General features: G+C 40.6%; 2 protein-coding genes and 1 long non-coding RNA gene across 7 annotated transcripts in view; 1 reads left to right on the top strand and 2 right to left on the bottom strand.

The window, feature by feature from the left end:
- Window positions 1-160: 160 nt before the first annotated feature.
- On the bottom strand, window positions 161-9,173 carry LOC138971194 (protein limb expression 1 homolog). Of its 3 annotated transcripts, none has more exons than XM_070343858.1 (6): window positions 9,074-9,173; window positions 7,857-8,221; window positions 5,581-5,744; window positions 3,188-3,328; window positions 1,791-1,967; window positions 161-609 (listed from the first exon to the last, which is right to left on the bottom strand). In XM_070343858.1, exons 2-6 carry the CDS (start codon window positions 8,203-8,205, stop codon window positions 373-375), a joined length of 1,068 nt encoding a protein of 355 aa, XP_070199959.1. In that variant the 5' UTR covers window positions 8,206-8,221; window positions 9,074-9,173; the 3' UTR covers window positions 161-372. The 3 variants fall into 3 exon arrangements, with proteins under 3 accessions (XP_070199959.1, XP_070199960.1, XP_070199961.1); XM_070343859.1 differs by lacking the exon at window positions 9,074-9,173 and adding an exon at window positions 8,889-8,920; XM_070343860.1 differs by lacking the exon at window positions 9,074-9,173 and adding an exon at window positions 8,572-8,836.
- On the top strand, window positions 9,128-17,263 carry LOC138971195 (low molecular weight phosphotyrosine protein phosphatase-like). The gene is made up of 6 exons (XM_070343861.1): window positions 9,128-9,209; window positions 10,531-10,604; window positions 12,427-12,543; window positions 13,764-13,825; window positions 15,177-15,279; window positions 15,932-17,263. Exons 1-6 carry the CDS (start codon window positions 9,161-9,163, stop codon window positions 16,013-16,015), a joined length of 489 nt encoding a protein of 162 aa, XP_070199962.1. The 5' UTR covers window positions 9,128-9,160; the 3' UTR covers window positions 16,016-17,263.
- Window positions 17,264-19,172: 1,909 nt separating this feature from the next.
- LOC138971192 (uncharacterized) overlaps window positions 19,173-26,505 on the bottom strand; it is a 16,294-nt gene continuing 8,961 nt past the window's right edge. For 2 of the 3 annotated variants that reach the window (XR_011457192.1, XR_011457193.1), the window contains exons 2-4: window positions 22,039-22,225; window positions 20,745-20,870; window positions 19,173-19,306 (exon numbers count right to left, since the gene is read on the bottom strand). This is a non-coding gene — a long non-coding RNA (uncharacterized lncRNA). Of the gene's footprint in view, window positions 19,307-20,744; window positions 20,871-22,038; window positions 22,226-23,620; window positions 23,639-26,505 lie in introns of those variants that run through there. The other variant, XR_011457191.1, reaches the window with a different exon arrangement.

Raw genomic sequence — 26,505 nt, 5'->3', positions numbered from 1 at the left:
AGCAACAAACTAAAGGGGATGTGAAGGGCCCCTAGTTCATGCTTTTATAGTGAATTTCTTTGCGTCTTTAACATAACGTTCTCTTGTTAGTGTCCTCAGTTTTTTAGGAGGGAGGTGGAAATGGGATCCGGTTCTTGGTGGTGGTGGTGGGGGGGGGGGGGGGGGGGGCAGAGAGGGAGAGGGAGAAGAAACGGGGCTGTCACAGTATTAATTTAAAGCTTTGCTCTACTTGACATAAATATCCCACATATTTTGAAGATTTTCCTGACCAAGATCATAACTTCTGCGCCCCCCCCCCCCCCCCCCCCCCCCCAAATATCAAAGTCCATGTTGTTTTGTTCATTTTCCACACCAAAGGCTTCTTCCTCAGCCTTAGGCCAAGCTTTCCACGGGGTTGATTTGGCTGAGCGCCAGGACCAAAATGTCCCGTTTTTCTTTGTAGAAGCGAAGTTCTCTCCCAGCCAGGCGAGCACTCTCCAGCTCTCGTTCAGCTACATCCAGCTCTTGGCTGATGATGTTGGGTGTTTCCTGCTCTCGTGCGATCCAGTCCAGCGCCATTTGCGATCTCATGTCGTCGTCCAGTGCTCGATGAGAATAGTGAGCCAGCACCTGGAAAACACATGTAACATTGCTCTGTATCTCCTTTCCAACTAATGATCCAAGTTAATGAACTCACACAAAACAAAACGAAACCCACACAAATAAAATGTAAAAAACACTCTAAAGACACTTGGTTTGCACTTTGTTGCTGTTTATCTCTTTTTTCAACTATTGATCAAAGTTAATAAACCCAGAAAAAAAAGCACAAAAACTTAATTATTCTTTTAAACCAACCTCTAACGACACACTGTTTGTACTTTGTTGCAGCAGCATCATCTAATAAAAAAACAATGTTGTAGTTTCACTGAAAGCAGTTACCGGTATGTTAGTTGTTAGCTCCCTTCTATTCATCAGTGTGGTAAAGAGATGGTCGAAATTGTTTGTCCTGTTTTTAATTTTTTAAATTTTAATCTTGGAACCAGGATACAGTAAAGTTACTGAACTTGTCACATTTAGGTGCACGGAGCCCCTAAGGCTTTCAGTCATGCCTCAGACAGCTCTCCGTTTGAACAAATACCAAGTGAAGTTTTATTGACTTTCCTACAAAAAGGAGTTAAAAACTCCAAATTTTTACAAATTAATTTTGATCATTCTCCGTGCTGGAAAGCGTGGCCCTTGATCAGGCTCATGTCAGGTCCCACACGTGAACTAATTACATCAAAAGCCTACATGTCTATTAATCTCAGCGAGAGGGAGAATTCTTTCTATTTTGGGTACTTTACGCCAAGACCTTGTGTTTGATTATGTAAACAGTGTGTAAAAGGTATGTGGGTCCATTTTGGCACACCGCACACAGCCTTCAGCCCCAGAACGTGATCTTGAGAAATGTTAATCACATTATGACGGGAGACTTGAACTGACAAACCGCATAAAGTTTTGGCTGGCAACATCAAAGGTATGTGTAGTCATCTGTGAAATAGTTGTGTAAAGCTTTAGACTGTATTATATATTGTAACAAAAATACGAACCGTTACTTGAACATAAGACTAAGAGTATGCTATTAGTCGTACTGTAAAATCCCTGGATTGTAACGAAAAGTTTTCTTCTTCTCTCCACAATCAAGGCCATGTCAAATACACACAACTTTTAAACTTATTCACACAGAAATATTTCATTCACCCTGCCTGTAGCTTGTACTTGTAATCAGTGTGAAATGCCTCAAACAGTAAAATCATGACACACAAACTGACCTCCTGCCTTGAGCAGTTGCGTTCGCGCATGGCCTTGAGACTGCCGTTCCAGTGCAAGAGCTGGAAGACGGTCATGAGTTCTTGGAACTCCAGCATTGAACGTCCCTTGTTAGCCTCCAGCATGAACTTGAATGCTCCGATGCCAGTGCTGGGGTCCTCAATGTCTGCTGAACTCCCCTGTGAGAGAATTTAATAAATCAAACAATGACCGCAGACTGACTAAATACTGTACTCAGGGGAGTTATGCATGAGTGACGTCTAAACGTTTAGGCGGCGTGCAAACAGCGAGTGCCGCCAACCGCGAGATACACGGTATGCACGGGTGGCGACTACACGCTTGTACCACCGAAACTGGCGACTAAATTTAGACGTGCTCCGGAGGTCGTCTAAATGGTTTACACGCCGACTTCAGTGAACAGAATGGCCATTTTCATGGTTTTCCGCCATCAAAGTCGACGAATTTTTTCGCCGTAATCGTTTTTAGACAGAACCCAATAGTTGGAAGTGCTGGACTAAAATTTTGTTGTTGTTGTGAGATTCACTTCCCTTGTCATATTATTTTAGAACCAACACCGATAAGATTAGCGAAGACATCTTTGATTCGTTTCAGAGCAAAGTAGCACTGACCCATATTTCACTGGTGCCGTTTTTGACTCTCACCTTTTACGCGACAGGCACCCTCTTGCTCGTTTCATCTTTTGCGCCTCCATTTCTCCACGCTCTCCGTCCCACTGACCCATATTTCACTGCTCTCCGTCTCTGAATAGTCGAACTCCCCGTGCGAGGAAGCGGGAGGATGTTATCGAATGACCCTAGCGCATGCGCAAAGGAAGGAATTCCTCGTTATAAAAATAGATTGACTGGTGACCTTGCTTTACACGGCAACTTGAAAGTCGGCGGTCTGGTCGTCACCCGTGCATACCGACTGAGCGCCTGCGGTAGGCGGCGACTTTCAAGTCATGACTTCGCTGAAGTCGGCGTGTACTTTCGACGTCACTCATACATAACACCCCTGGTTTTCAAAAATGTTCAGTCTTACAAATGAAAATGGACTTTATTTTTAATATCCCACTTCAAAGAACCAAACATACTGATTCTTAATACAAACCTCTACAACAATCAATTAAACAACAAACCAGTCATAAGCAAATTAGGAATATTTATTTTTGATAATAATGAAATTATGGCATAATAAAAGGTCAAAGCATTATCATGAATGTTATAGATTATTTTTGTAACCTTTTTGTAGTTATTGGATTTGGAATGATGAATGAAAATAATTAATGAAGATTTATAAAAAAAAAAATATAAAAAATAAAAAGTCTCTCTCAACGAACCAGCCAAACCCTTCAGAAATCTTTCTCTCTCTAACTGACACACACACACAAAACTCGCACCTTGAACGTGGAGATGGCATCACCAACAGCCTTGTCAACAAACTCGTCAGATATCTTGCGTGATGGGTGCTCGTTAAAGACAGAGTTCATCAAAGCAATCTTGGCTGCGCTCCTTCTGGCCTCCGCCTTTGTGGCACAGTTCTGAAATCATACATAACAGCTCATTTCAAAAGCAGAAGTCGCACACTAGACAATGTCCGACTGCCGTTCTTCTTCTTCTTCTTCTGCGTTCGTGGGCTGAAACTCCCTCATACACTCGTGTTTTTAGCACGAGTGGAATTTTACGTGTATGACCGTTTTTTTACACCGCCATTTAGGCAGCCATACGCCGTTTTCGGAGGAAGCATGCTGGGTATTTTCGTGTTTCTATAACCCACCGAACTCTGACATGGATTACAGGATTTTTTCGTTGTACACACGGGGGTGTTCGGACACCGAGGAGAGTCTGCACACAAAGTTGACTCTGAGAAATAAATCTCTCGCCGAACGTGGGGACGAACTCACGCTGACAGCGGCCAACTGGATACAAATCCAGCGCGCTACCGACTGAGCTACATCCCTGCCCCGACTGCCGTTCACTTTAATAGCTACAGAGGAACCTCCTTTTCAACACCTCCAAAAGTCTGAGAACTTGGCCTTAAAAAGGAGGGAATCTCAAAACGGAGGTTAACTTACAGTTACAGAAGTTATGAACAGAAAATTTGAAAATGCAAGGTCTTCAAAGGGGTATAGGTCTTAAAGTGGGGGAGGGGGGGGGGGTGTCTTAAGAGGGGTTCCCATTGTACGGCACCTGTAACTTGAATCTCTTGGATCCTTTGTTACTGAATGGCTCTCTGCTTCTTCTTCTTCGTTCATGGACTTAGACTCCCACGTACACTCGTGTTTTTGCACGAGTGGAATTTTACATGCATGACCGTTTTTACCCCGCCATTTAGGCAGCCATACGCCGTTTTCGGAGGAAGCATGCTGGGTATTTTCGTGTTTCCATAACCCACCGAACTCTGACATGGATTACAGGATCTTTTTCGTGCGCACTTGGTCTTGTGCTTGCGTGTACACACGAAGGGGAATAAGCCACTAGCAGGTCTGCACATAAGTTGACCTGGGGGATCGGAAAAATCTCCACACTTAACCCACCAGGCAGCTGCGGCCGGGATTCGAACCCTCGACCTTCCGATTAAGAGGCCGACGTCTTACCATCCCGCCACAGCGCCCGTCGGCTCTCTGCATATATGTACTTGTTTTCCCAACAAAAATGTTTTCCAGGCCAAGAGAGGCTAAGCACTGTCTCGAGAGCAGCTGTGGGTCAATGAAGATTAAAACAAAAGCATGCGACAATTCAAGGAAAAATGTGCATTTTATTTTGTTCCAATCCAGTAGGCAATCAATGAACATCTGAACTCAGAACCCCCAAACCTGTTTTTCTTGTACAATCTAAATGAGAAAGAAAAGAAAGAAAGATAAAAAGAAAGAAAGACAGAAAGAACGCAAGCTAAAAAGAAAGCAAGAAAGAAAGGGTTTCTGTGAAACATTCCAAATATGAAATGTAAGAGTAAGACTTATGATAACATATAATCTTATCGTGACCCCCCGTCCCTTATAACATTTATTTAATATTGTTTTGTAAAAGTACACTAGACATGAGTGCTTACTAACTTGAGTAAAGTCTCAGCCTAGGGCAGGTCAGTGCTTTGAATGGCCTTTCAAATTCATTCCCACGACCCCAACCCCCTTTCAGGGCAATGTTTGTACTACATGTACATGTTTGCACTCTCATCAGTAATGCATGCCCTTTTCACAATCACTGCCACTTCTGACTAGTGAATAGCATTAGCAGAGCTGTCATTATCTTGTCAACGTAGCATGTCACTCTTTACACTTTTGAGTCCTCTCAATAATAACCCTCTCCATGTGTGTTCACTCACTCGTGACCACCATTTCTACCATGGGCTATAATACTGTTAGAAATATTGGCTTAGCCACAGTACCAGCAATGAAAAAACTCCATTGGGAGTGGGACCAGCAAACAGTTAAACTGATGGTGGCAGTGTCATGACAGGTACTCTTTGGTAAATATAATACATTACTACATAAATAGACAAAGGGACAAGAAAAGGAGTTCTTTCTCAGGAGGTGTCCTTTCATCAAATGTGCATTACATGGCAGGTAGTGGTACAGTCAAGCCTGCCCTTGCTACCACCTCCTGAAAGCAATCACCGGCTGACAACGACCATCCCAAGGATCCCACACGAGTTCTTCTTCTATGTAATTCACTTTTTCATAGCTGACCACCTGTCTACTACAAGTACAACCACTTTTGGTCTGTCCCTTGGGTGGTGGGTACATCCAGGATCGACTGTACCACTGTATTCTCACTTATAGTTAAACAGTACCTGAAAACTGCCAAAACAGCTGCCCCCAGGCAGGCTGACAAAGCAGACATAGGGAGGAGTTGTGGTGGGCTGGGACTCATAGACAACCAAGGCGCCGTTCTTCAAGTCCGCTCCTCTCTCCAGCTTCATCTGCCAGAACTCTTGCAAGGCCTCCACAACATTTACTGGAGTGGAAAAAAAGAGAAATACAAAATTATACATGGCCAAGAATCTGTCGAGGAGTCTAACAAGTGTTACAATTTTTAGACTTTTTTAAACCTCCTTAAATTTACATGAATAAACATCTCGGTATTCCTGTCCTTCAATTGCAGCATTTTATTTTCCAGTCAAGTGTTCGGTTTATCAAATATTTGCAGATACAGCACAAAGGACTGTATGTTACTGTACATGTACACCATAACATAATTTCAAGGTGCTGTCATTTTGTCAGGTTCAGCTTTAGGCAACTGTTTCACTATCCAATGGCTTGATGGCTGAATGTAGAACTGATCTGTACTAAAGCAACACTTGAAAAAAGTTTCTCCTGTCTCAATATAAGCAAAATCATTTATCCGTTAGTTACTTTACACCAAAGCCCAGAATCAAAGATACAATTCAACATTTACCTATTTACACTGTTTTTAAAACAATGAAATTCTCTATGGAAGTGCAGAAAAGGTTCCAGTAAATTTTCATGTCATTTGTTTTGCAAACCTTAACCTCAATCATCAGGTTATTACTTAATTTGAAAAAAGCACGGTCAGCGGTGTAGAAATTATTATCAAATCACCCTCTTTAAATATTTTTACACTATTTTGGTCTGCAGTTTTTTGAGTTACAAACAAGAAATCACAGCAAATCCTTTTCACGATAGAACAGTCAGGTTGGTACTCCACTACGGTACCAAATGTTAATTTTACCCATGATCTGTACGTTACTTTACACCAAACAGCAAGTACAAGGTACTGAATTTACATTTAATGGGCTATGCTCACATCAGTTAAACAGTATTTCTAACTTGTTTGTTCTAAGCTACCTGTCTCAAGTCAAAATAAAGGGTTAAATTAATGGTTGTGCCTTACACAAAAGGATGGTGTAAAGTAACATACAGAAGGCTCCGAAGATCTGCAGGTCCATTTGAAGGGTAATTTCTCTTTTATTTAGCTCATAAACCCTCAACAGACTGTTATGGGCTGTTTTTAGCATTATTATGTGCTGCATAATTTATGGTCTCAGTAAAAAAACAAGGTGATGTATGTTACATTTACACCAAAATGTCCCAACAGTGGTCCTTCTGAGGTCAATTTTGTCATCCAGTGTGCTTGTTTTCATGTTGAAACAAAGGTTTGGTCTTGCTGGTTGTTCTTAAGCACTGATAAGTTATCTTCTGTCTCTAAAACAAATTCATTGTCATTTTCAAGTATCCTCAGTATGTCCGTTACATTTACACCCTTGTCAGAAGGCCTCACCTATAAAGTCTCTCTACAAGCCAACAGGTGCAAGCACTAGGAATCCTGTGACCATAGTTTAACTACCAGGTGTCTGCATGAGGTATAAGAAAACACACACTTTTGTGTATTATGGCATTATTTAAAGACTGTGAGTGTGACAAAACTTGTTTGGGCAAGTAGAATGTAGATACAATTTCATTTACACCAAACGCATATTTTTAACTTAGAAGTACAATTAAATTACATCAAACACAACTTTTTCGCTCAATTTAAAACAAATTACAATCATCCTACCTAATGACCTTCCTCAGCAATGATTTTTAAGTAAGTTTGACCAGAATTTTTTTTTAAGATAGTTTCTCTTTTTTCATTATTATTTACACCAAATGTAACATGCAGACCAGCTAAAAAAGAACGCTCAAAATCCAAAACCTATGTTCAGATCAAACTTTCATTAATCTAACATATGTTTCTCCATCCATTTCTGGACCTATTAAAAATTAGATTGAGATGATACCCGTATCAGTAACTTGGTTATTCAATGCCCAATGTACCATGCGTTTCGCGTAACGCCTTGTGTGCCCAAACAGGTGCTTTTTTTCTTGAACAAAGTCAATTTTCTCAGCATCCAGACGACTGACAGACATAAATTTGGTATGGATAGAATCTGCATGAGGAATACTTCATAACTGTATTGTTTATATTGTAGTCATTTAAAAACAGAATAAAATACAAAGTAATAAAAGTATCCAGAACAGGATTTTTGCATTTGGACACCTTGACAGATTCCTGACCATGAGACTGAGAGAAAGAAAATGTGTGGATAAAAAGAAAACTGCAATTTACCTCTGCCGTAACCATGAGTATGTTTTGCAAAGCTGTTCACCACAGCATCCACCGCTTCTTTCAGCACTGTCTTGGCTCGAGCGTCATTCATCTGACCATGACCGCGATGCGCTTGTGCCACACTCGCCGCCGCGTCTGCCGCCAGAGTCGCCATGCTGCGACCGCCCAGTTGCGAATGTGCATGGACGCCCCCTTGCGGGTGGGGTTTAGGGGCCAGGTTGGGTTTGGAATGGCGAGGCATGGGGGCTGGTCTGCCCCCACCCCCTCCTGTGGCCATGGTTGGCGATGGGGATTCTGGGTATTGCGAAAGAAGCCACACTACCTCCTCGTAATTTTCCTCGCCTGGCATGCAGGCATTCCACACACTGGCAAAAACAGACAGAAATTATGTGATGATTAATTTTAGTTCTGAGAATTGAATCTTCAAAAATAGCCCATTGGAAGTGCCATTACAACTTACGTTTATATACATTTATGCATACAGTACGCATTGATTACTGCAAAAAGAGTAAACATTTTTAGATCGATCAACTCATAGTCATAAGTCTCATTGATTAAATGTGATGAAAAACCTCACAAGGTTATATAGAGAGATTGCCAAAATCCTCAGGGTTTGATTAATGCAGCTTATGAGTTTGAGACCTAACTCAACTGTACAGTTTCACTTACAGTTACAGTAACTGCACTAGGTAACCATTTTTTAGACAGCACTTACACCACAGGCTTGTACAAAAAAGTAGGACAAGATTGTAGCCCTTATCTTTCAAAGGCTACACACAGTGGTAATCCTCTGTGAATTTTAAATTCCAGACAGGAGGGGTATAATCTTCCTGCTGGTGAAATAAAGTGCAGGTGGTCTCAGAATCAGACATTCACATCGGATTCAGGTGTTGTTGACACTTCAGTTTGCAGAAAAAAGTGTCTCTCACACAGACAATTAAGAACGGCGTCTCAGCTGTGACGCGCTACATTTCCCAACTTAGCATTGTAAATTTATGTAATCGATGCAGCTGTTTTTTGTCAAAGACTTACACGGAAGCAGTTCGGAGTCTGCGATGTCGATGATGAACTGTTGAACACAAACAAAGCCGACGTCACCACTAAAATAAGAAATCAGACTTTGAATCAGAACGAAACACGACAAAAACTCTCTAGCTGATTAAAACATCATCGCTGATTATGATTACGAGTCAAAAACAAGATTTAACGTCATCTACCTTGATCCAAATCCAATCCAAGAATGCGAAGAACTCGTGAAAGACAGCCGACGACAAATTTCTCACTTCCGGTACCTGAGGATCAAGATGGCTGCGCCCTTGGCAAAGAAGCGCTCCGTGCTGTTCGTTTGTTTAGGTAGGATCAAAAATGGAGCTGAAATTTCAATCGAGCAATGATGGATATAAAACTGAAGTTGTTTGAAGTTTGCTTGAATACCATTTTGGGATTGCATTTGTCGCTGCCAGTCATCGAAAACGGTTGTTTGTGCAAGAAATTGTTCCAAGTTTCAATTTTATTTCACACTCACAGTTGCTTCCCTTGCATTGTAGAGTCTTGTAATCTCAAAACAAACCATACTTTTGGCAGAGGTGGGCTCCTGGAGTAAAAAGAAAGGAATACAAGAAGGAAAGAAAATACAAAAAGAGGGAAAAGGGAGAACGACAAAAGGTTTCCGCTAGTGTTGTTACAACTTTTTGTTTTATCTAGTCCAATAAAGCAATGGACTTAGTAATCATAGTTCAAGTTTGTAATATTATTCACTTATTGCAATAAAATTACTTTTAAGTAATACACCAAGAACCTGTGAGCTAATTCTGCCAGAGACGAGTTGCCTTTTGCCAAAGTGACCCGAAGCAATCGCAATGCACTTTTCGAAACCCTGTTTCTCAGGGCAGTGCAGGAAAGCACACGCGAAGCACTCAGCGAGCGGCTTTGAAATATGCTCGCCTGCTGTGCACTTTGTTTTCCTAGATGGCGGCGGTGTTTGAACTGCGATGGCGTGTAGCGTGTCGCGGTCTTCTCGGCGTGGTTTTTGACGTGGCCCGAGGGATTAACTGCTTTTCAAGGTTTATAGGGACCACCCCAGCTAACTTTCCCATCATAAAGACGTTCTGTCTGACGATTTCATTGACCGAATCGTCTGCTAGCTAAAGTATGAAAACTTTCTTTCACGTCTCGCATCATCGTCTCTTATTTTTGTCGCCATCGTGAAGCTCTCTGTCTCTGTAAGATTCGTTGCACAGGCCAAAAAAGCAACTTGGCTGAGAAAAAGCACCTTGGTTCCTATGCAACACATGGGTGGTGTTAAGATGAGAGCGCTTTTCGGGAATCCATATATATTTATGGTGATATGACATATATATATATCACTGATGAAGAATTACGCTACAGTACAAATAAAAAGAGTGTTAATGTGTGTGTGTATTCCTCTTCAGTTAAAGTTTGTTTTGTTTGACTGCTTTCAGATTAGTAAGAGTGGTAAATATTGATGAACAAGTAACTTGTTTTGAAGACATGACCTGAGTAGCTGAGGACTGTACTTGGTCTCTGTTGCTGTGTCGATCACTGTCTTAAATTACTCTTCATTGCTTTTTCTTGGCATAATGTGCAGGGAACTGTTAGTGTTAGTGTTACTGTACCCTTATGTATTGACACTGTTTATAATTATTGTGTGCAGGTAATATTTGCCGTTCAACCATGGCTGAAGCCATTTTGCTACATTTGATAAAAGAAAAAGGGGAAACAGACAAGGTACTTCTCATGTTGATTCAATTTGACTGTAAGAGTGTAACACTAACAACTAACATTTTATTTTAAAGGCACAGTAAGCCTCCCGTAAACCATCACAGATACTGTCAGGCTTTTACACACAGTACAAACACCCTTTCATTTGAACGTTCACCAAACGGGAACATCCTAGGTGCCCTACGTAAAGAGCGAGCAATTTTCAAAGAATTCATTTTGCGGATTGTCTCTCAGACATCTGACCGTGGTGCGTTTTGGCGCTAGACCTAACTTTTAAAATCTAAATAATAAATTGACAGCTGGTTACACAAACATTCTTAAATCATAAAAGAATTCTTTTTTCATCAAGACAAGATCAATACAATTAGAAGTTTTGAAAGTTTGAAAAAAGAAAAGCCCGGAAGCAGGGTCACGCAAGGTCGTGGTTCTCGTAGCAGACGACGGGGTTTATGACTATCCCCAGTTCCTCTGAACAGTCAAAAGCCATCGCTAGAGTTCTTGTGAACTACAGCCGTTTGTTTCGTGCATAGTCAGAGGTACTTAATAACGTGCTATTGCAGATAACCTCACATCGAGTCGCATTCAAATTACTAACTGACGACTACATTGTGAAAAAGGGAAACTGGATCACACGGGTTCACGATGGCTCAGGGGTAAGATAAACCACGCAAAAATAAATTCTTTGAAAATTGCTCGCTCTTTAACCCCTTGACTGCCTTAGGACGGGTATACCCGTCCTGCACTTGTGCATTATTTCCATGATTAGATACTAAAAACAGATTCTTGGTTGAATTTCCTTTAAAAATAACATAGGTTTTACTTTCCTACCTACTGCCAGTTTGGAGCTAGAATTTTTTGTGAATTATTACACCCCGAACTCCAATATTCCCTGGCAGTCAGGAAGTTTTGATTGGCATCGAAAGGGTTAAGGAGGGCACCTAGGATGTTCTCAAGCGGTGAGTGTTTAAATGAAAGGGTGTTTGTACTGTGTGTAAAAGCCTGACAGTATCTGTGATGGTTTACTGGAGGCTTACTGTGCCTTTAATGTTATTTGTACATTATTTTTTTATATTCTGAACTATTCTTAATTTCATTGATAACTTTAATGCTCTTTTGCTAACCACATTCACAAACACATTGTGAAAGATACAGATGGATAGACAAAAACACGTATTCACTCCTCTCTGACTTAGTTCACATCATAACACTAACAGTCATGTCATTTTATTGAGTCACTTGAGAAAAAGTGACTCTATGTAATCGGTCAGTGTTAGTCTGTCCGGCCGGCCGTCCGGCCGGCCGTCCGTAGACACCACCTTAACGTTGGACTTTTCTCGGAAACTATCAAAGCGATCGGGCTCATATTTTGTTTAGTCGTGACCTCCAATGACCTCTACACTTTAACGATGGTTTCGTTGACCTTTGACCTTTTTCAAGGTCACAGGTCAGCGTCAAAGGAAAAATTAGACATTTTATATCTTTGACAAAGTTCATCGGATGTGATTGAAACTTTGTAGGATTATTCTTTACATCAAAGTATTTACATCTGTAGCCTTTTACGAACGTTATCAGAAAAACAAGGGAGATAACTAGCCTTTTCTGTTCGGCAACACACAACTTAACGTTGGGCTTTTCTCGGAAACTATAAAAGTGACCGGGCTCAAATTTTATGTGAACGTGACTCATTGTGTTGTGAATAGCAATTTCTTCCTGTCCATCTGATGCCTCATATAATATTCAGAACTGCGAAAGTGACTCGATCGAGCGTTTGCTCTTCTTGTCTTTGACTTGTCCTCACGTGCTTTCTCTTCTTTTTCCCCTCCACAAGTGGGTTGTTGACAGTGCAGCAGTTGCTGATTATAACATTGGGCTGCCACCAAATTCCCGCGCCATATCCACATTGAAGAAAAATGGAATCACTGGCTATACCCACACCGCCAGGCTGGTAAGTATTCACCTTAGGTTACAAGAAAAAACAAACAAATACTGTAAGGCTTTGTTTACTGATCTTCGAACTTCTAAGCCAAAAATGTGTCACTGTAGAGACATATAATATATACATATATATGTATATATGTATACTATACTATAGTTAATACATGTACCTAAATATCAGGTGATTAAAATACGTTCATGGAGCATCTTTCCTGGATAAGTCTCATTCAACTCTTGTCATCTTAAGTTCAGTTAGTAAGTACAGCTTGTTTTGAGTGCAGTTTGTTGTTCTTTAGACTCTAGGGTAGAAAGAAAGCTGAAGTCTTGACTTTCATTCTGCAGAATTGAAGTTTTTCTCCAGTACTGTGCTACAGTTACTGAGTTAATAACTACATTTAAAATTCAGATTTCATAAGCTTTTTAAAAGCACTTCATTACCAAGGAAAATGTATTTGCTGAAAAGTTGGTTGCACTATTTCAAACAGAAGAACAGACAACTCTGTACTTGAAACTGAATGAACAAGATCAGAAGATGCTGAATTTTTTTTTATCAAATGGTCTTGTTTTTCAACTTCAAGTTGATCATCAGAAAATGTGGCATTATTTCAATTCTAAGTACAGTACTTTTGGGACTATATATATACCTATTAGGCGCAACTTTTCTCCTCAACTGTGACTCCTCGCCCTATTGACTGGTACTGTATCGCCTTGTGTATGACTGCAGAAGAGTTCACATGTTCCCACATCGCTATACAGAGAAACATAACACTCCCTCTCTAGTGATAATTATAATGCATGCTTCTGCTACTATGACCTTGGCAAAGTTTCCTCTCAGACATCAAAGGAGTGGGTCTCATAGTTTCAAACTTGATCATTGACCCGGGGTCAGAAGGTCAATGTGTGTAATCTTTGATCTTACAGCACATCCGGGAGCAAGCATAAATCTCAGTGACCTCTCTGTATATTTCTTTTGACTTGCGGCCAATACACCGGAACTTGCGGAAGCGCCTATTGTGTGTATTTTTCTAATTTTAACTTTAAAAGAGGGGGTTGCTCCTTTTTGCAACAAAGCGCGTCATTCATTGTACAAAAAAATACAGTATTTTTTGTTCTACAAAGTTCTACAAGAGAAAAGGTCAGAAATGATTAAAAATACTATTAATGCTTACTTGTACTTTATTCATGTAATAAACTCATGTTTAATTTTGTGTGTGTGTTTGTATGTTTTAGCTAACTCCAGAGGACTACAACAAGTTTGACATCATTTTCGGCATGGATAAAGAGAATATGATGTAAGGTTAAGAACATTCTTACAATCATTCCATTTCTTGAACATGCACATTCATCATTGGAGGATACAGACTTGTGCTTGTCACATGTCATGAAATATCATTTTGACTTTGAGATTCTTGTCATCTTCTTTGTTAGAGTTTTGTTAAAATATATTGGAAGGATATCATTTAATTTCTATGTAGCTTCAGTGATTGTCGTGAAGGGCGGGGGGAATAGCTCAGTCGGTAGCATGGCTGGCTTCAAAACCAGTTGTCGTTATCGGCGTGGGTTTGATCCTCATGTTTGGCGAGTGATTTTTTACCCAGAGTTAACTTTGTGCAGACTTTCCTCAGTGTCCGAAAAAAAAACCGTGTGCGCGCATGCACATGATACAGAACCCGAGTTCACAGCGAAAGTCTCAGGGCTTGGAAACATGAATACACACATGCAGGCCAAAAAGAAAAAAGGGTAGCGCTGTGCTTTATGGCAGCTCCGTTTCTCCAGTGAGAAAGCAGCCCGAATTTCCATGAGGGTAAAACCACAGAACTACATGAAATCTTATTCTTATCCTTATCGTCGAGGTGTATGGTAAAAAAACCCAAAAAAACCTTTCAAGCTGCAGACTGATAGCTGTTGGCAAGTGAACATTTATTGATCCTCAGATTCTGAGCGAAAATTACCAGTAGACGGGTGCAAGGCCTAATGATTAGGATGTCAATCTTCTGTGTGGAAGGTTCGGGGTACAAATTCTGGCCACGTCTGGTGGGTTAAGGGTGAAGATTTTTCCGAGCTTTTAGCTCAACTTATGTGCAGACCTGCTAGTGCTAGTGCCTTATTCCACTTCGTGTGTAAAAGTACGCACATGAAAATCCTGTAATCCAGGTCAGAGCTTAGTGGGTTATAGAAACATGAAAACACACAGTATACATCCCCTTAATCCGAATTATGACTGCCTGAATGGCGGGGGAAAACGGCCATACACATAAAGGTCAATCATGCTTACAAGTGTAGCCCATGAATGTCAAAGAAGAAGAAAAGCAAAATTGCAACAATTGGATGTTGTTTTTGCTTATTTCAATGATTTAGATTAGATTTGCAGTGTAGTGTCGGACTATGCTTGGATCAGGACTGGGACTGCCTGTGTAATTGATGACCATTTCCAGAGTAACTAACATTTGCATTATTGTTATTAATGCGACATTGGACAGCTCTATTTCGTTGTGTAAATGTGTTTGCACCTCTCGGTGGGAAGTTCCTTTAGCATAAATGACAACCTGAACCAACTTTATTATTTATTTTTTATATTTGTTTATGAGTTTGGGAAATGAACTCAGAGTTTGATCAATGAAATTGTCTCCAACTTTCCCTCAGGGACATGGAGGAGATGAAACCCAAAGGAAAATGTCGCGCACAACTACAGATGCTTGGAGACTGGGATCCCAAGAAAGAAAGAATCATTGTGGATCCTTACTTTGTGAGTGACAAGCCTTTTTACCTCCTTTAATGGTGATTTTGTTGTAGTTCATTGTGACGTTGACTGGAAAACCATGTTAATTAGTTGTACATGTGTTAGCTGTTTCAATTTTAATACTTTTGTTTGCTGTTTTGACTATTTGGCTTGATCAGAATAAATGAGAGAGAGAGAGAGAGAGAGAGAGAGAGAGAGAGAGAGAGAGAGAGAGAGAGAGAGAGAGAGAGAGAGAGAGAGAGAGAGAGAGAGAGAGAGAGAGAGAGAGAGAGAGAGAGAGAGAGAGAGAGAGAGAGAGAGAGAGAGAGAGAGATTTTGTGTGCATGGTGGGTGGGGGTGATTGGCATAGAAAAGGTATGTAAGCAGCAGGAGTAGTTGTAGTTGTCTCCCTTTGAAAAGATGGAGCAGATCTCCACAGGATATCATAGGCGGCCCTTGGTCTCTTCCAGAACTTGTCTTTGCTCTTCATGGAAGTCATGCTTGTCAAACCTGATGCAGAACTTATTTTTATCATTGGCAAGCTAAGTTGTGAAACCTTGCTTTGTAATTCAGATGATCTGATCTTCCATTAGTGGAGTTTGTGCAGGTACATTAACAGTAGTCTGTTGTATTTGATCTTTGAAAACATTACATACGTGGTTTTGTTCATACGTTTCAGAGCAATGGAACTAAGGCCTTTGATGTTGTGTATGACCAGTGCATACGCTGCCTGACAGCTTTAGTGAATGCGCCCGACGGTTAATGATCGTTCAGCACTGGCTGTCTCAAAAAGGAAAAGTTCTCACGAAAGAGTGGAGGAAAGGTGCCATGCTAAAATTTAGCTTCAGTTTGAACCAACCCAGAGTTTGACTATCTGTGATAATTTTGAATTTCTCAGGATACAAAATGACACATGAAAGTTTTTGTTTATACGGTTGAATAAAAAATTGCAGTTGTGCCCCCCTTTTAAGACAACCAAAGCCTGAGAAAATGAGGTCTGAGAATGGAGGGAGCTAGTGAACAGAAAATGTGAGAAAGCAAGGTATTCCACTGTGAATGTTATGCTGTATTTTTGATTCAAGACAGGGCGGGGATGTAGCTCAGTCGGTAGCGCGCTGGATTTGTATCCAGTTGGCCGCTGTCAGCGTGAGTTCGTCCCCACGTTCGGCGAGAGATTTTTATTTCTCAGAGTCAACTTTGTGTGCAGACTCTCCTCGGTGTCCGAACACCCCCGTGTGTACACGCAAGCACAAGACCAAGTGCGCACGAAAAAGATCCTGTAATTCATGTCAGAGTTTGATGGGTTATAGAAACACGAAAATACCCAGCATGCTTCCTCCAAAAACAGCGTATGGCTGCCTAAATGGCGGGGTAAAACACGGTCATACACGTAAAATTCCACTCGTTCAAAAAACACGAGTGTACATGGGAGTTTCAGCCCACGAACAAAGAAGAAGAAGAAGAAGATTCAAGAAAGTTCAAAAGCTAATAATTCACCATTCAAGCACGCGCACTAGTATCCTATAATTCAGCTATATCGGTTATGCATCCTCCTTATTTTGATGTGAGAGAGAGGGGAAGGGAGGGAGGGAGAGAGAGAGAGTGTGTGTGTTGTGTATCCCTGTTGGGAGATCATGTGGGTTTGGTCAGATGAGATACTGAGGGTGGGGTTGGCCTAGGTTAGGTCTGGTGGGTTGTGGGGTTACGTTGGGTTGTGTACAGTCATCAAGGGTTGGATTGTGTTGCATCATGGGGTTTCTTGGGTGGTGGAGTCTGCATTACAAACACACAGGATAAGAAAAAAAAGGAAAGAGTTTCTCTTGTGTTGTTTAATTTACTGTTCAAATTGACTGTTAAAAACCTGGAACATAGATACTGATTTAATTCCTGTTGTTCACTGCCTGATTAAATGTTCTTATAAAATGATAAGTATTCCCAAGATGGTTATTCTCATGTTTGTTTTGAAGAACTTTTTCTGACCTGGTCTCAAATAAAAACATGTGAAAATGAAGTGCATATGTTTTGTACGATTCCTGTTTTACTGGTTTTTGACGTTTGAGTTTTGAGTTTCGATATTACAGTGGCCTGAGAATGAATAACGTTTGATTGGAGTTATTAAGTCCACATGAGTGTTTATGGGATTTCTGTTAGGTCAACTTGGCTATAACGATACACTGATCCAATATAGGTATTAGCAGAACAACACGAGATGCATCTTGAGCAAGCAAGCAGGCAAACAAAGCACAACATCGTGTACTACAAGGATTGCAGTTTAAGAGCATTTTAGTGAACAAAAAGTTCTTACAACAGCGCTTTGCACACCCAAACGTCACATACATATGGCCGAAATTGGCTTTTGTGATAGGACAGGTACAACATCTGCATTGGGACTTCAGGTTCAGTAGGCATGTACGTCATCCAGTTGGTCAGACTGTAATGTGTTTTATTCCTTCTGTAATTCAAGTACATGTGATTGCTTCGCGTTGACCATAGACCACACAAAAACTGATCATCAGCAATTGTAACAACGGTCTCAACATGTGTTAGGTGGATGATCACACACACACTTACACACACACACACACGTGACACACACACACACACATACACACCATGGCACACACACACACATTCCTTCCTAACCCCAAAAGTGGGTTCATAGCCGATACTGCCTTTGTAGTGCACTTGGACTACAACGGCACTGCGCGCAGTGCCTTTCTAGTGCGCTTGCACTACAACCGCACTGACTGCAGTATCCGCTCCGGCATGGACGAATTTTACACTAAAAAAGGCATAAAATTTGACCTATTTCGTAGCCTATAGGGGACGGAATTTTGACGGAAAGAATGTCATCATCTTGAATATGGCATTCTTTCCGTTAAAAAAAGTGTTTCCGAGATATTTGTGGAGTGACATTTTGGGGTCATTTCCCGCTGTTTGCACCATGGAAAAAAAGTGGGTTTATGAAAATGAACCCACTTTTTTTCATGAACCCATTTGTGTCGAGTGTTTACAACAAAAAGAACCCATTTGTCACTTTTGGACCGCACACACACACCGTAACACACACACACCGTGGCACAAGCATACACACACTGACAACAACAAACAAACGATGTGTCCGTGTGTGGTGTACTCATTTATATGTCAAGGGCAGACTGCAAGTTGTCAATTCAGTTAAATACAGGCAATGCTTTGTGTACACTGGAATAATTGTATACATATTAACATGTATCTCGTGTAAAAGCCTGGACACATCAGCAGTGGGGAACATAATCACTCACACCAGGAGGAATGTTCCTTGAATTACTCTCAAATAATATTTTGCTTTGTTTCTCTTTTCATTAACCTTCCCTTTCTTAATAACATAAGCCTACAGAAACTAAGGAACGTCCAGAGACATGCAAATCAAAATGAAGCCCCACCCCCCACCTCCCCATCAACAGCAACAATTTTGTCGTACAACGCTCACACGTAATACAGTAGTAGTAGTAGTAGGGGCGGCTATATTTGTTAGCCGAAGGCCGCGAGGCCTTATTGGTGCCCCTTCTTTGTCAGATACTTTGCATGCCTAAATCCCTATTCTTTCAATGCTTTCAATCAAAGTCGTAAAAAAGGTTAAGAAATTTTGGAGAATTGTCCAAGAAGTTTTTGAAGGCGTCTACTGTGGGTGCGAATTTTATGTTAGCGGGTAGTGCATTCCAATTGTTAGCAACTCTATGAGAAAACGAAAACTTGCGCTTGTTAGTCTTACAGTGTTGAACAAAGATTTTTCCCTGGCTGTTTCTGGTGTTGTCTGTCTGCTTGAATGTGAATATTTTGTGCATGTCAATATCATCCACCCCATTTATAATTCTATATGTTTGTATTAGGTCACCCCTTGTCCTCCTTCCCTTCAGAGAGTGGAGGTCTAAGTACAGAAAACACTTCATTTCTCCCAGTTCAAAGATGTGTTGTTTATGCGTCCAAGCTTGTGGTTTGAAGACCGTGGAGTCTCCGCGGCACTTGGGGGGAAAAACATCGCAGTTTGTAAGCTTAACTTACTGGCACGTGCCTGAAACACACACACACACACACACACACACACACACACACACATACACACACACACACATACACACACACATACACACACACATACAATTACAAAGATCTAAGAAACAAACGCGGTTTAGCGCTCAACGTATAGACAACAACTGAGTTCCTTGTTGAACCAATCTCCTGGCACATGAGACTTAAAAGCATTGAAATGAACAAACGTGTTTTGTCGTTTAAAGGCTTGCTGAACGACTGGTGGTCATTATGGGAGCCAAACAATGAGTGATTCACTCTACGTTCCTTTGTAAATTAATAATGCTATGACAAATAAAATTAAAAAAAGGTTCGTGGTCATAGTTTCATTCAAGAAAAGAAGAATCGGCAAACATACTGTGGATTGATGATGATATCAAATATATTATATAAATAATAATGATTATCAACAAAATGAACACAGTAGATTGCATTGTCATCACAGGAACGATATTACGGTATCAGTGTACAATACGCGCTCCGCGTACTCAAATTCTCTACAATCGGACTGACCAACACTGAACCAACAGGCAGATTCTAAACATACACACATTTTAGTTATGCAAGCAAAGGCACAATGCCACTTAAAAAAAAAGTGTAACGTTTAACTTCTGAATCAGACTCTTACTAACTCTTACAAAAAAGATTACAATTTGAAGGTACCATCGGTACCATGTGTGATGCAGATAATGCAATGAAACAGTACCATGTGCTGTGTCCGCCATTCTAAAGGTTTTAAACAAAGGACACATTTATTACATATCTTTGGAACATAGTTACCCATTTCTTAGGGTAAATTATTCTGCTTCATATGATTTATTTGGGGGATAAAGCATGCTCCCCCGCCCATCCCCCTTCCACCCTTCAAAAGTACCGTGTGTATGAGATGATCTCTGTTTTCGCGACCTCTTCCTCTTTTCTGCTCCTTAGTCTTTCATTCTCTCTTTCTTTCTTTCTTTCTTTCATTCCTTTTTGTGTGTGTCTCTCTCTCTTTCTTTTTTTCTTCCAATCTTTCCTTTCTCTCTCTCTCTCTCTCTCTCTCTCTCTCTCTCTCTCTCTCTCTCTCTCTCTCTCTCTCTCTCTCTCTCTCTCTCTCTCTGTATTTTTCTGTATTTTATATGATTCAATCTATATTTTGTACGTGCGTCTGTCTTTACGTGTTGTATAAAGGACAGGTTGGAAGAATAGGCTTTGCCTAAAACCTTTATCCTTTTGTAATAAAGTTCTGAGTCTGAGTCTGAGTCTCTCTTTCTTTCTTTTCTCTCTTTCCTTCTATCTATCTATCTATCTATCTTTCTTTCGTGCTTCCAGTCTTTTTGTTAGTCTTCAGTTCTGTATGTCTAAGTGAGTTTCTCATACCAATTTTGGGACATAACAAGTTGCCATTAACATGTTGAGTTTTCTCTTCCCTGTAAACTTACCAACAGGACCCTGAGGTACGTCGGTGTAGGTCAGACCGCCACAACTCAGCCCAAAGGTACAGGGGCAGTAGGTGTAGGTAATCAAGGGACTCGGAGGAGAGATGTCCGGACCCCCAACGTAGCAAGCTGTCCAGACAAGGCAAGACGGGGCAATCGAAGGTTTCAATTTAGTAACACTTTGGAGTGATTGAAGGATGATTTGTAACGTGCGTGCGTGGGTGAACTGATGTGTGTTTGTTTGCCAGTGTGTGTGTGTGTGTGTGTGTGTTAGTGTGTGTGTGTGAGTAGTGTGTGTGTGTGTACATGCGTGTTCGTAGTGTGTGTGTATGTCTGTGTTTGTGCTTACAAGCAAGCGTTTCAGTGTTTCAACTGTACGTCTGCTCTCAATAAATACTGTTTTTCTTTGTTGAAAGCTTTTTGAAAAATTTTTTTTTTTTTTTTTTTTTACCTTTTTGAGGTCAAATAAAAATATATGTTGGTTTAGTGTAACCCGACCGACCCTATTTTTTCCCGCCGACCCTAAAACGTTTTTTTCATTTATCAAAAAAACAAAAACTTTTGGCACATTTTGCGAACCGTACCGATACTACCTCCATTAAAATCGACTAAATTTAAGAAAAAAAGAAAGAAAAAAGCCGACCTATATATCGCCCCATTTTTTTGTTGGTCACGTTACCCTAAACCAACATATATTTGTATTTGGCCTAAGGATACATTCCTTCTCGTGCAACTTTTCCAAGGTTGTCCTTATCACATGTAAGTACAAGTCTGGAATACATTTGTGATGGAGCCGCACACGGTCGCTATAGTACGAGAAGCGGGTCGATTTTAAACGCCGGGTTTGGTTTGGTTATATACTTGACATTGTGTCATGTTGTATTGTTTGGGTCACGTAGCATACGCATTAACTTCAGTCACAAGTGAATGAGAACTACAAGTTGGTATCCCCCTTCATTGGCTCTGTCGGCGACGCCCGCCGGTTTTGAACCGGTTGCTTCCCTTTATAAAATGAACCGCTCATAGAGCGTCATCGTCTACATCGTATAAAATTTCATGTCCAATATAGGCATTTTAAGCCCTGACGGACAATAAGCCCCTTAATTTTCGTTCGCGTCGTCGTCCCGAAATAAATCCATTCAGTATGTCATCAAAAATATTGCGTTCTGGGTAGCCGAAAAGCCTTTTGTGTTTAATCCACTTCTGCTTCAGTTTGTACCCTAGTTGCTTCCCATTAATGGATACATGTAATGTATTTTCAACAACATGTTGTATAAACCAATCGTCATCATCTTACTTGATCCGGTTGCGCCCAGAGGCTTGCAGACGCCGACATACTGCATGGACAGGTCTCTCTTCTTCCTGCCCTTGTAGGGCGTTGGCACGACGCAGCACTCATGTGTGCCGCAATCAAACACATTTCTGCATGGCGAAGCGACTTGTGGTTGAATCCTCCGCAGACCCTCCACCGCACAAAATGCCCCCTGTCAACAAAGAGAAGAGATTGTTTCATGTTGACAAGGGAAAACAAAACAATAATACGGTATTGTAATGTTATATAATTATTACAATATTGTTGACACCGCACTGGTGCACCTGTCAATACAATAACCATAAGTATTTTATGTGTCTCTTTTGAATGTTCTCGTAATTTTTATTTCGATGTGTATTTTATAATCGTTGACAGGCAGGTTGGACGTGTCGCAGACAATGTTCTGTTTTAATGTATTCATTTTAATGGACAACAATGTGTTGTTTTTGTTATTGTTAAGGGAAAACAAAACAAAACAATAATACGGTATTGTAATGTTATATAATTATTACAAGCAGACTCGGGTTATTCTTCAACTAGTGAAATAAACTGCGAGTTTCGTCTGCTAGACGTCTACGAGCTCGCCAGCAATATAGCGACTGATGACTGAAGTGAATCGGGACAGGGTCGCTGAAGAGTAGGCTGGTTCCCTTATTTATATTAATGTTACTGATTAGCTCTGTTACAGCTCAGGTTGATATGATATCAATCATTGCAGAAGCTCTCAATCACAGTAAAGTAATCGTCCCTGACCTTCTTCAAGTATAATTCACCATAACATGTCACCAGAGACATAACGTCGTTAATATAGCATACGCTTTAAGTAATGCATCGTGAAAGTGTGTGTGTTCATACCATCTCGACAACGAGTCAAATAACTTACCAAAATATCAACAACGTAAGTAAGTAAGTAAGTAAGTAAGTTTGTTTGTTCGTTCATGGGCTGAAACTCCCACGGAGCTTTCGGAGGAAGCATGCTGGGTATTTTCGTGTTTCTATAACCCACCGAACTCTGACATGGATTACAGGATCTTTTTAGTGCGCACTTGGTCTTGTGCTTGCGTGTACACACGGGGGTGTTCGGACACCGGCGAGGAGAGTCTGCACACAAAGTTGACTCTGAGAAATAAATCTCTCGCCGAACGTGGGGACGAACTCACGCTGACAGCGGCCAACTGGATACAAATCCAGCGCGCTACCGACTGAGCTACATCCCCGCCCTAGTAAGTAAGTAAGTAAGTAAGTAAGAACCTAGGAACGTAAGTAAGTGAGTAAGTAACGGTAAGTAAGTATTAAGTAAGTTAAGTAAGTAAGTAAGTAAGTGACTATCTTACTAATTAACTAACCAAGTAACCGTAAGTAGCTAACCGGAACGAAGGAACGAACGAACGACTGAACGAACGAACGAACGAACGAACGAGCGAACGAACGAAACGAATTAACGCACAAAACGAACGAACGAATGAACAAACGAATGAACCAACGAACTAATTCACTAACTAATTAACTAACAACCCACAATAGAATAATGGCACACGATGTCTATTAAAAAGACTGAAAAACTTACCAACGCAAGACACAACAAGTCGCATAAGACGAAAATACAATATTTAGTCAAGAAACTGAACGCAATGCAACGCAGCAAGACCGTATACTCGTGGTCCACCGCTCACGGCATAGGCAGTGAAATTGACAAGAAGAGCGGGGTAGTGGTTACGCTATGCTGCATAGCACGCTTTTCTGTACCTCTCTTCGTTTTAACTTTCTGAGCGTGTTTTTAATCCAAACATATCATATCTATATATTTTTGGAATCAGGAACCGACAAGGAATAAGATGAAAGTGTTTTTAAATTGATTTCGAAAAAAAAATTTTGATAATAATTTTTATATATTTAATTTTCAGAGCTTGTTTTTAATCCGAATATAACATATTTATATGTTTTTGGAATCAGCAAATGATGGAGAATAAGATAAACGTAAATTTGGATCGTTTTATAAATTTTTATTTTTTTTTACAATTTTCAGATTTTTAATGACCAAAGTCATCAATTAATTTTTAAGCCACCAAGCTGAAATGCAATACCGAACCCCGGGCTTCGTCGAAGAGTACTTGACCAAAATTTCAACCAATTTGGTTGAAAAGTGAGGGCGTGACAGTGCCGCCTCAACTTTCACAAAAAGCCGGATATGACGTCATCAAAGACATTTATCAAAAAAATGAAAAAAACGTTCGGGGATTTCATACCCAGGAACTCTCATGTCAAATTTCATAAAGATCGGTCCAGTAGTTTAGTCTGAATCGCTCTACATACACACACACACGCACACACACACGCACACACGCACACACGCACATACACCACGACCCTCGTTTCGATTCCCCCTCGATGTTAAAATATTTAGTCAAAACTTGACTAAATATAAAAACAGAAGTAGGTAACTCTTCATGGTAATGGAAACTGTTTTTTTCGAAACCTCGGACTATTTCGCCTCTTCTCAGGTGTTGATGCTGCAGCTGACAATGTATGAAAAAGAATGATGTGCGAATATATACTTTAACAAAAAAACACAAGAATAAAATTTATGACCGCAGTATGTGTTGTTTATTGCAGGTGGATAGACTGGGATTGATACGCACATTTTTGATGGACTACATCGGCGTCGCTGGCGTAACAAACTGTACAATACAACCTCATTTATCCAAGCCTCGTCGTTGAGACAGCGTTGGAAAACACAAACACCACTTGGTCACATACCAAACATCATCACCCTGACTGCTTGCTGTGACGAGTTGGAATTTGAATTCATTTCCGAAAAAAAAGCACCAGCGCCTTTTACCAAATAAATTCTAACAAAAAATAACACTGCGCAAAGAGAGCACCCAGGCTATTCATTATTGGTATGTGACCAAGTGGAGGGATGGTCTAATCCCACGTAAAAGCTTGGCAAGATCTGATACAGTGAGATGATGATAATGCAGCTTCCCGTGTCCCATGCTACAGGCCTTTGTCGATGTGCCCATTCAGGCTTTCACACACAGGACAAACACCCTTTCATTTAAACACTCACCGCTTGAGAACATCGTAGGTGCCCTCCGTAAAGAGCGAACAATTTTCAAAGAATTTATTTTTGCGTGGTTTATCTTACCCCTGAGCCATTGTGAACCCGTGTGATCCAGTTTCCCTTTTTCACAATGTAGTCGTCAGTTAGTAATTTGAATGCGACTCGATGTGAGCCTATCTACAATAGCACGTTATTATGTACCTATGACTATGCACGAAACAAACGGCTGTAGTTCACAAGAACTGTAGCGGTGGCTTTTGACTGTTCAGAGGAACTGGCGATAGGCATAAACCGTCCGGCGTCTGCTACGAGAACCACGACCTTGCGTGACCCTGCTTCGGGGCTTTTCTTTTTTCAAACTTTCAAAACTTCGAATTGTACTGATCTTGTCTTGATGAAAAAAGAATTCTTTTATGATTTAAGAATGTGTGTGTAACAAGCTGTCAATTTATTATTTAGATTTTAAAAGTTAGGTCTAGCGCCAAAACGCACCACGGTCCGATTGTCTGAGAGACAATCCGCAAAATTAATTCTTTGAAAATTGCTCGCTCTTTACGTAGGGCACCTAGGATGTTCCCGTTTGGTGAGCGTTCAAATGGAAGGGTGTTTGTACTGTGTGTAAAAGCCTGACAGTATCTGTGATGGTTTACGGGAGGCTTACTGTGCCTATAATCTAGCCTTTATTGACGCTGCAGCGGTGGTGTGAACGTGTTGGTTATTACGTATGCATGCTTCGTCTCACCAGACGAATATAAATATTGACCGTTATAGCTCTACTACTGTATCGGAAATCTTTTAGTTTTACGTCGCTTCAGTTTTGAAACTAACCTTTCATAAAGTAAAATAAGATAATAGAAAAATACAAGTATTTTTTCTTAATACAAATCTCAAACAAACAAACAAACAAACCAACAAAACATTTCTCTACCGTATAGGCAATAATTTTTCTGCGTATCATTTATATTTGCAACAATAAAAACCTACTACGCCTTGAGAAGCTAGGACATCGTTGTCAACATCAGTGAACGCAGTAATAATTCTTTTTGGTCACCTGCTGGTCGACACTACATTGGGATGTGCACGTTAAAGATCCCACGATTGAGAAAAGGGTCTTTCCTGGCAAAATTGTATTGGCATAGATAAAAATGTCCACCAAAATACCCGTGTGACTTGGAATAATAGGCCGTGAAAAGTAGGATATGCGCCGAAATGGCTGCTGGCCGATGTGAATGCGTGATGTATTGTGTAAAAAAAATTCCATCTCACACGGCATAAATAAATCCCTGCGCCTTGAATATGTGCGCGATTTAAATTGCATAAAAGTAAAAAAAAAAATAAAAATCCCTGCGCTTCGAACTGTACCCACGGAATACGCGCGATATAAGCCT

The sequence above is a fragment of the Littorina saxatilis genome, linkage group LG7 (assembly GCF_037325665.1).
Source record: "Littorina saxatilis isolate snail1 linkage group LG7, US_GU_Lsax_2.0, whole genome shotgun sequence".
Lineage (NCBI taxonomy): Eukaryota > Metazoa > Mollusca > Gastropoda > Littorinimorpha > Littorinidae > Littorina > Littorina saxatilis.
The sequence above is the reverse complement of the archived record's forward strand: the minus strand, read 5'-3'. Positions and strand labels throughout refer to the sequence as shown.

Coding starts and splice junctions, on each gene's coding strand:
- LOC138971194 (XM_070343858.1), bottom strand. CDS start 8,205: ATGCCAGGCGAGGAAAATTACGAGGAGGTAGTGTGGCTTCTTTCGCAA. Junction 5,745..7,856: donor TACTCATGGTTACGGCAGAG/GTAAATTGCAGT, acceptor TTTCCACTCCAG/TAAATGTTGTGGAGGCCTTG. Junction 610..1,790: donor GCAACTGCTCAAGGCAGGAG/GTCAGTTTGTGT, acceptor TGTGTTTTCCAG/GTGCTGGCTCACTATTCTCA.
- LOC138971195 (XM_070343861.1), top strand. CDS start 9,161: ATGGCTGCGCCCTTGGCAAAGAAGCGCTCCGTGCTGTTCGTTTGTTTA. Junction 10,605..12,426: donor AAAAAGGGGAAACAGACAAG/GTACTTCTCATG, acceptor CCCCTCCACAAG/TGGGTTGTTGACAGTGCAGC. Junction 13,826..15,176: donor ATGGATAAAGAGAATATGAT/GTAAGGTTAAGA, acceptor ACTTTCCCTCAG/GGACATGGAGGAGATGAAAC.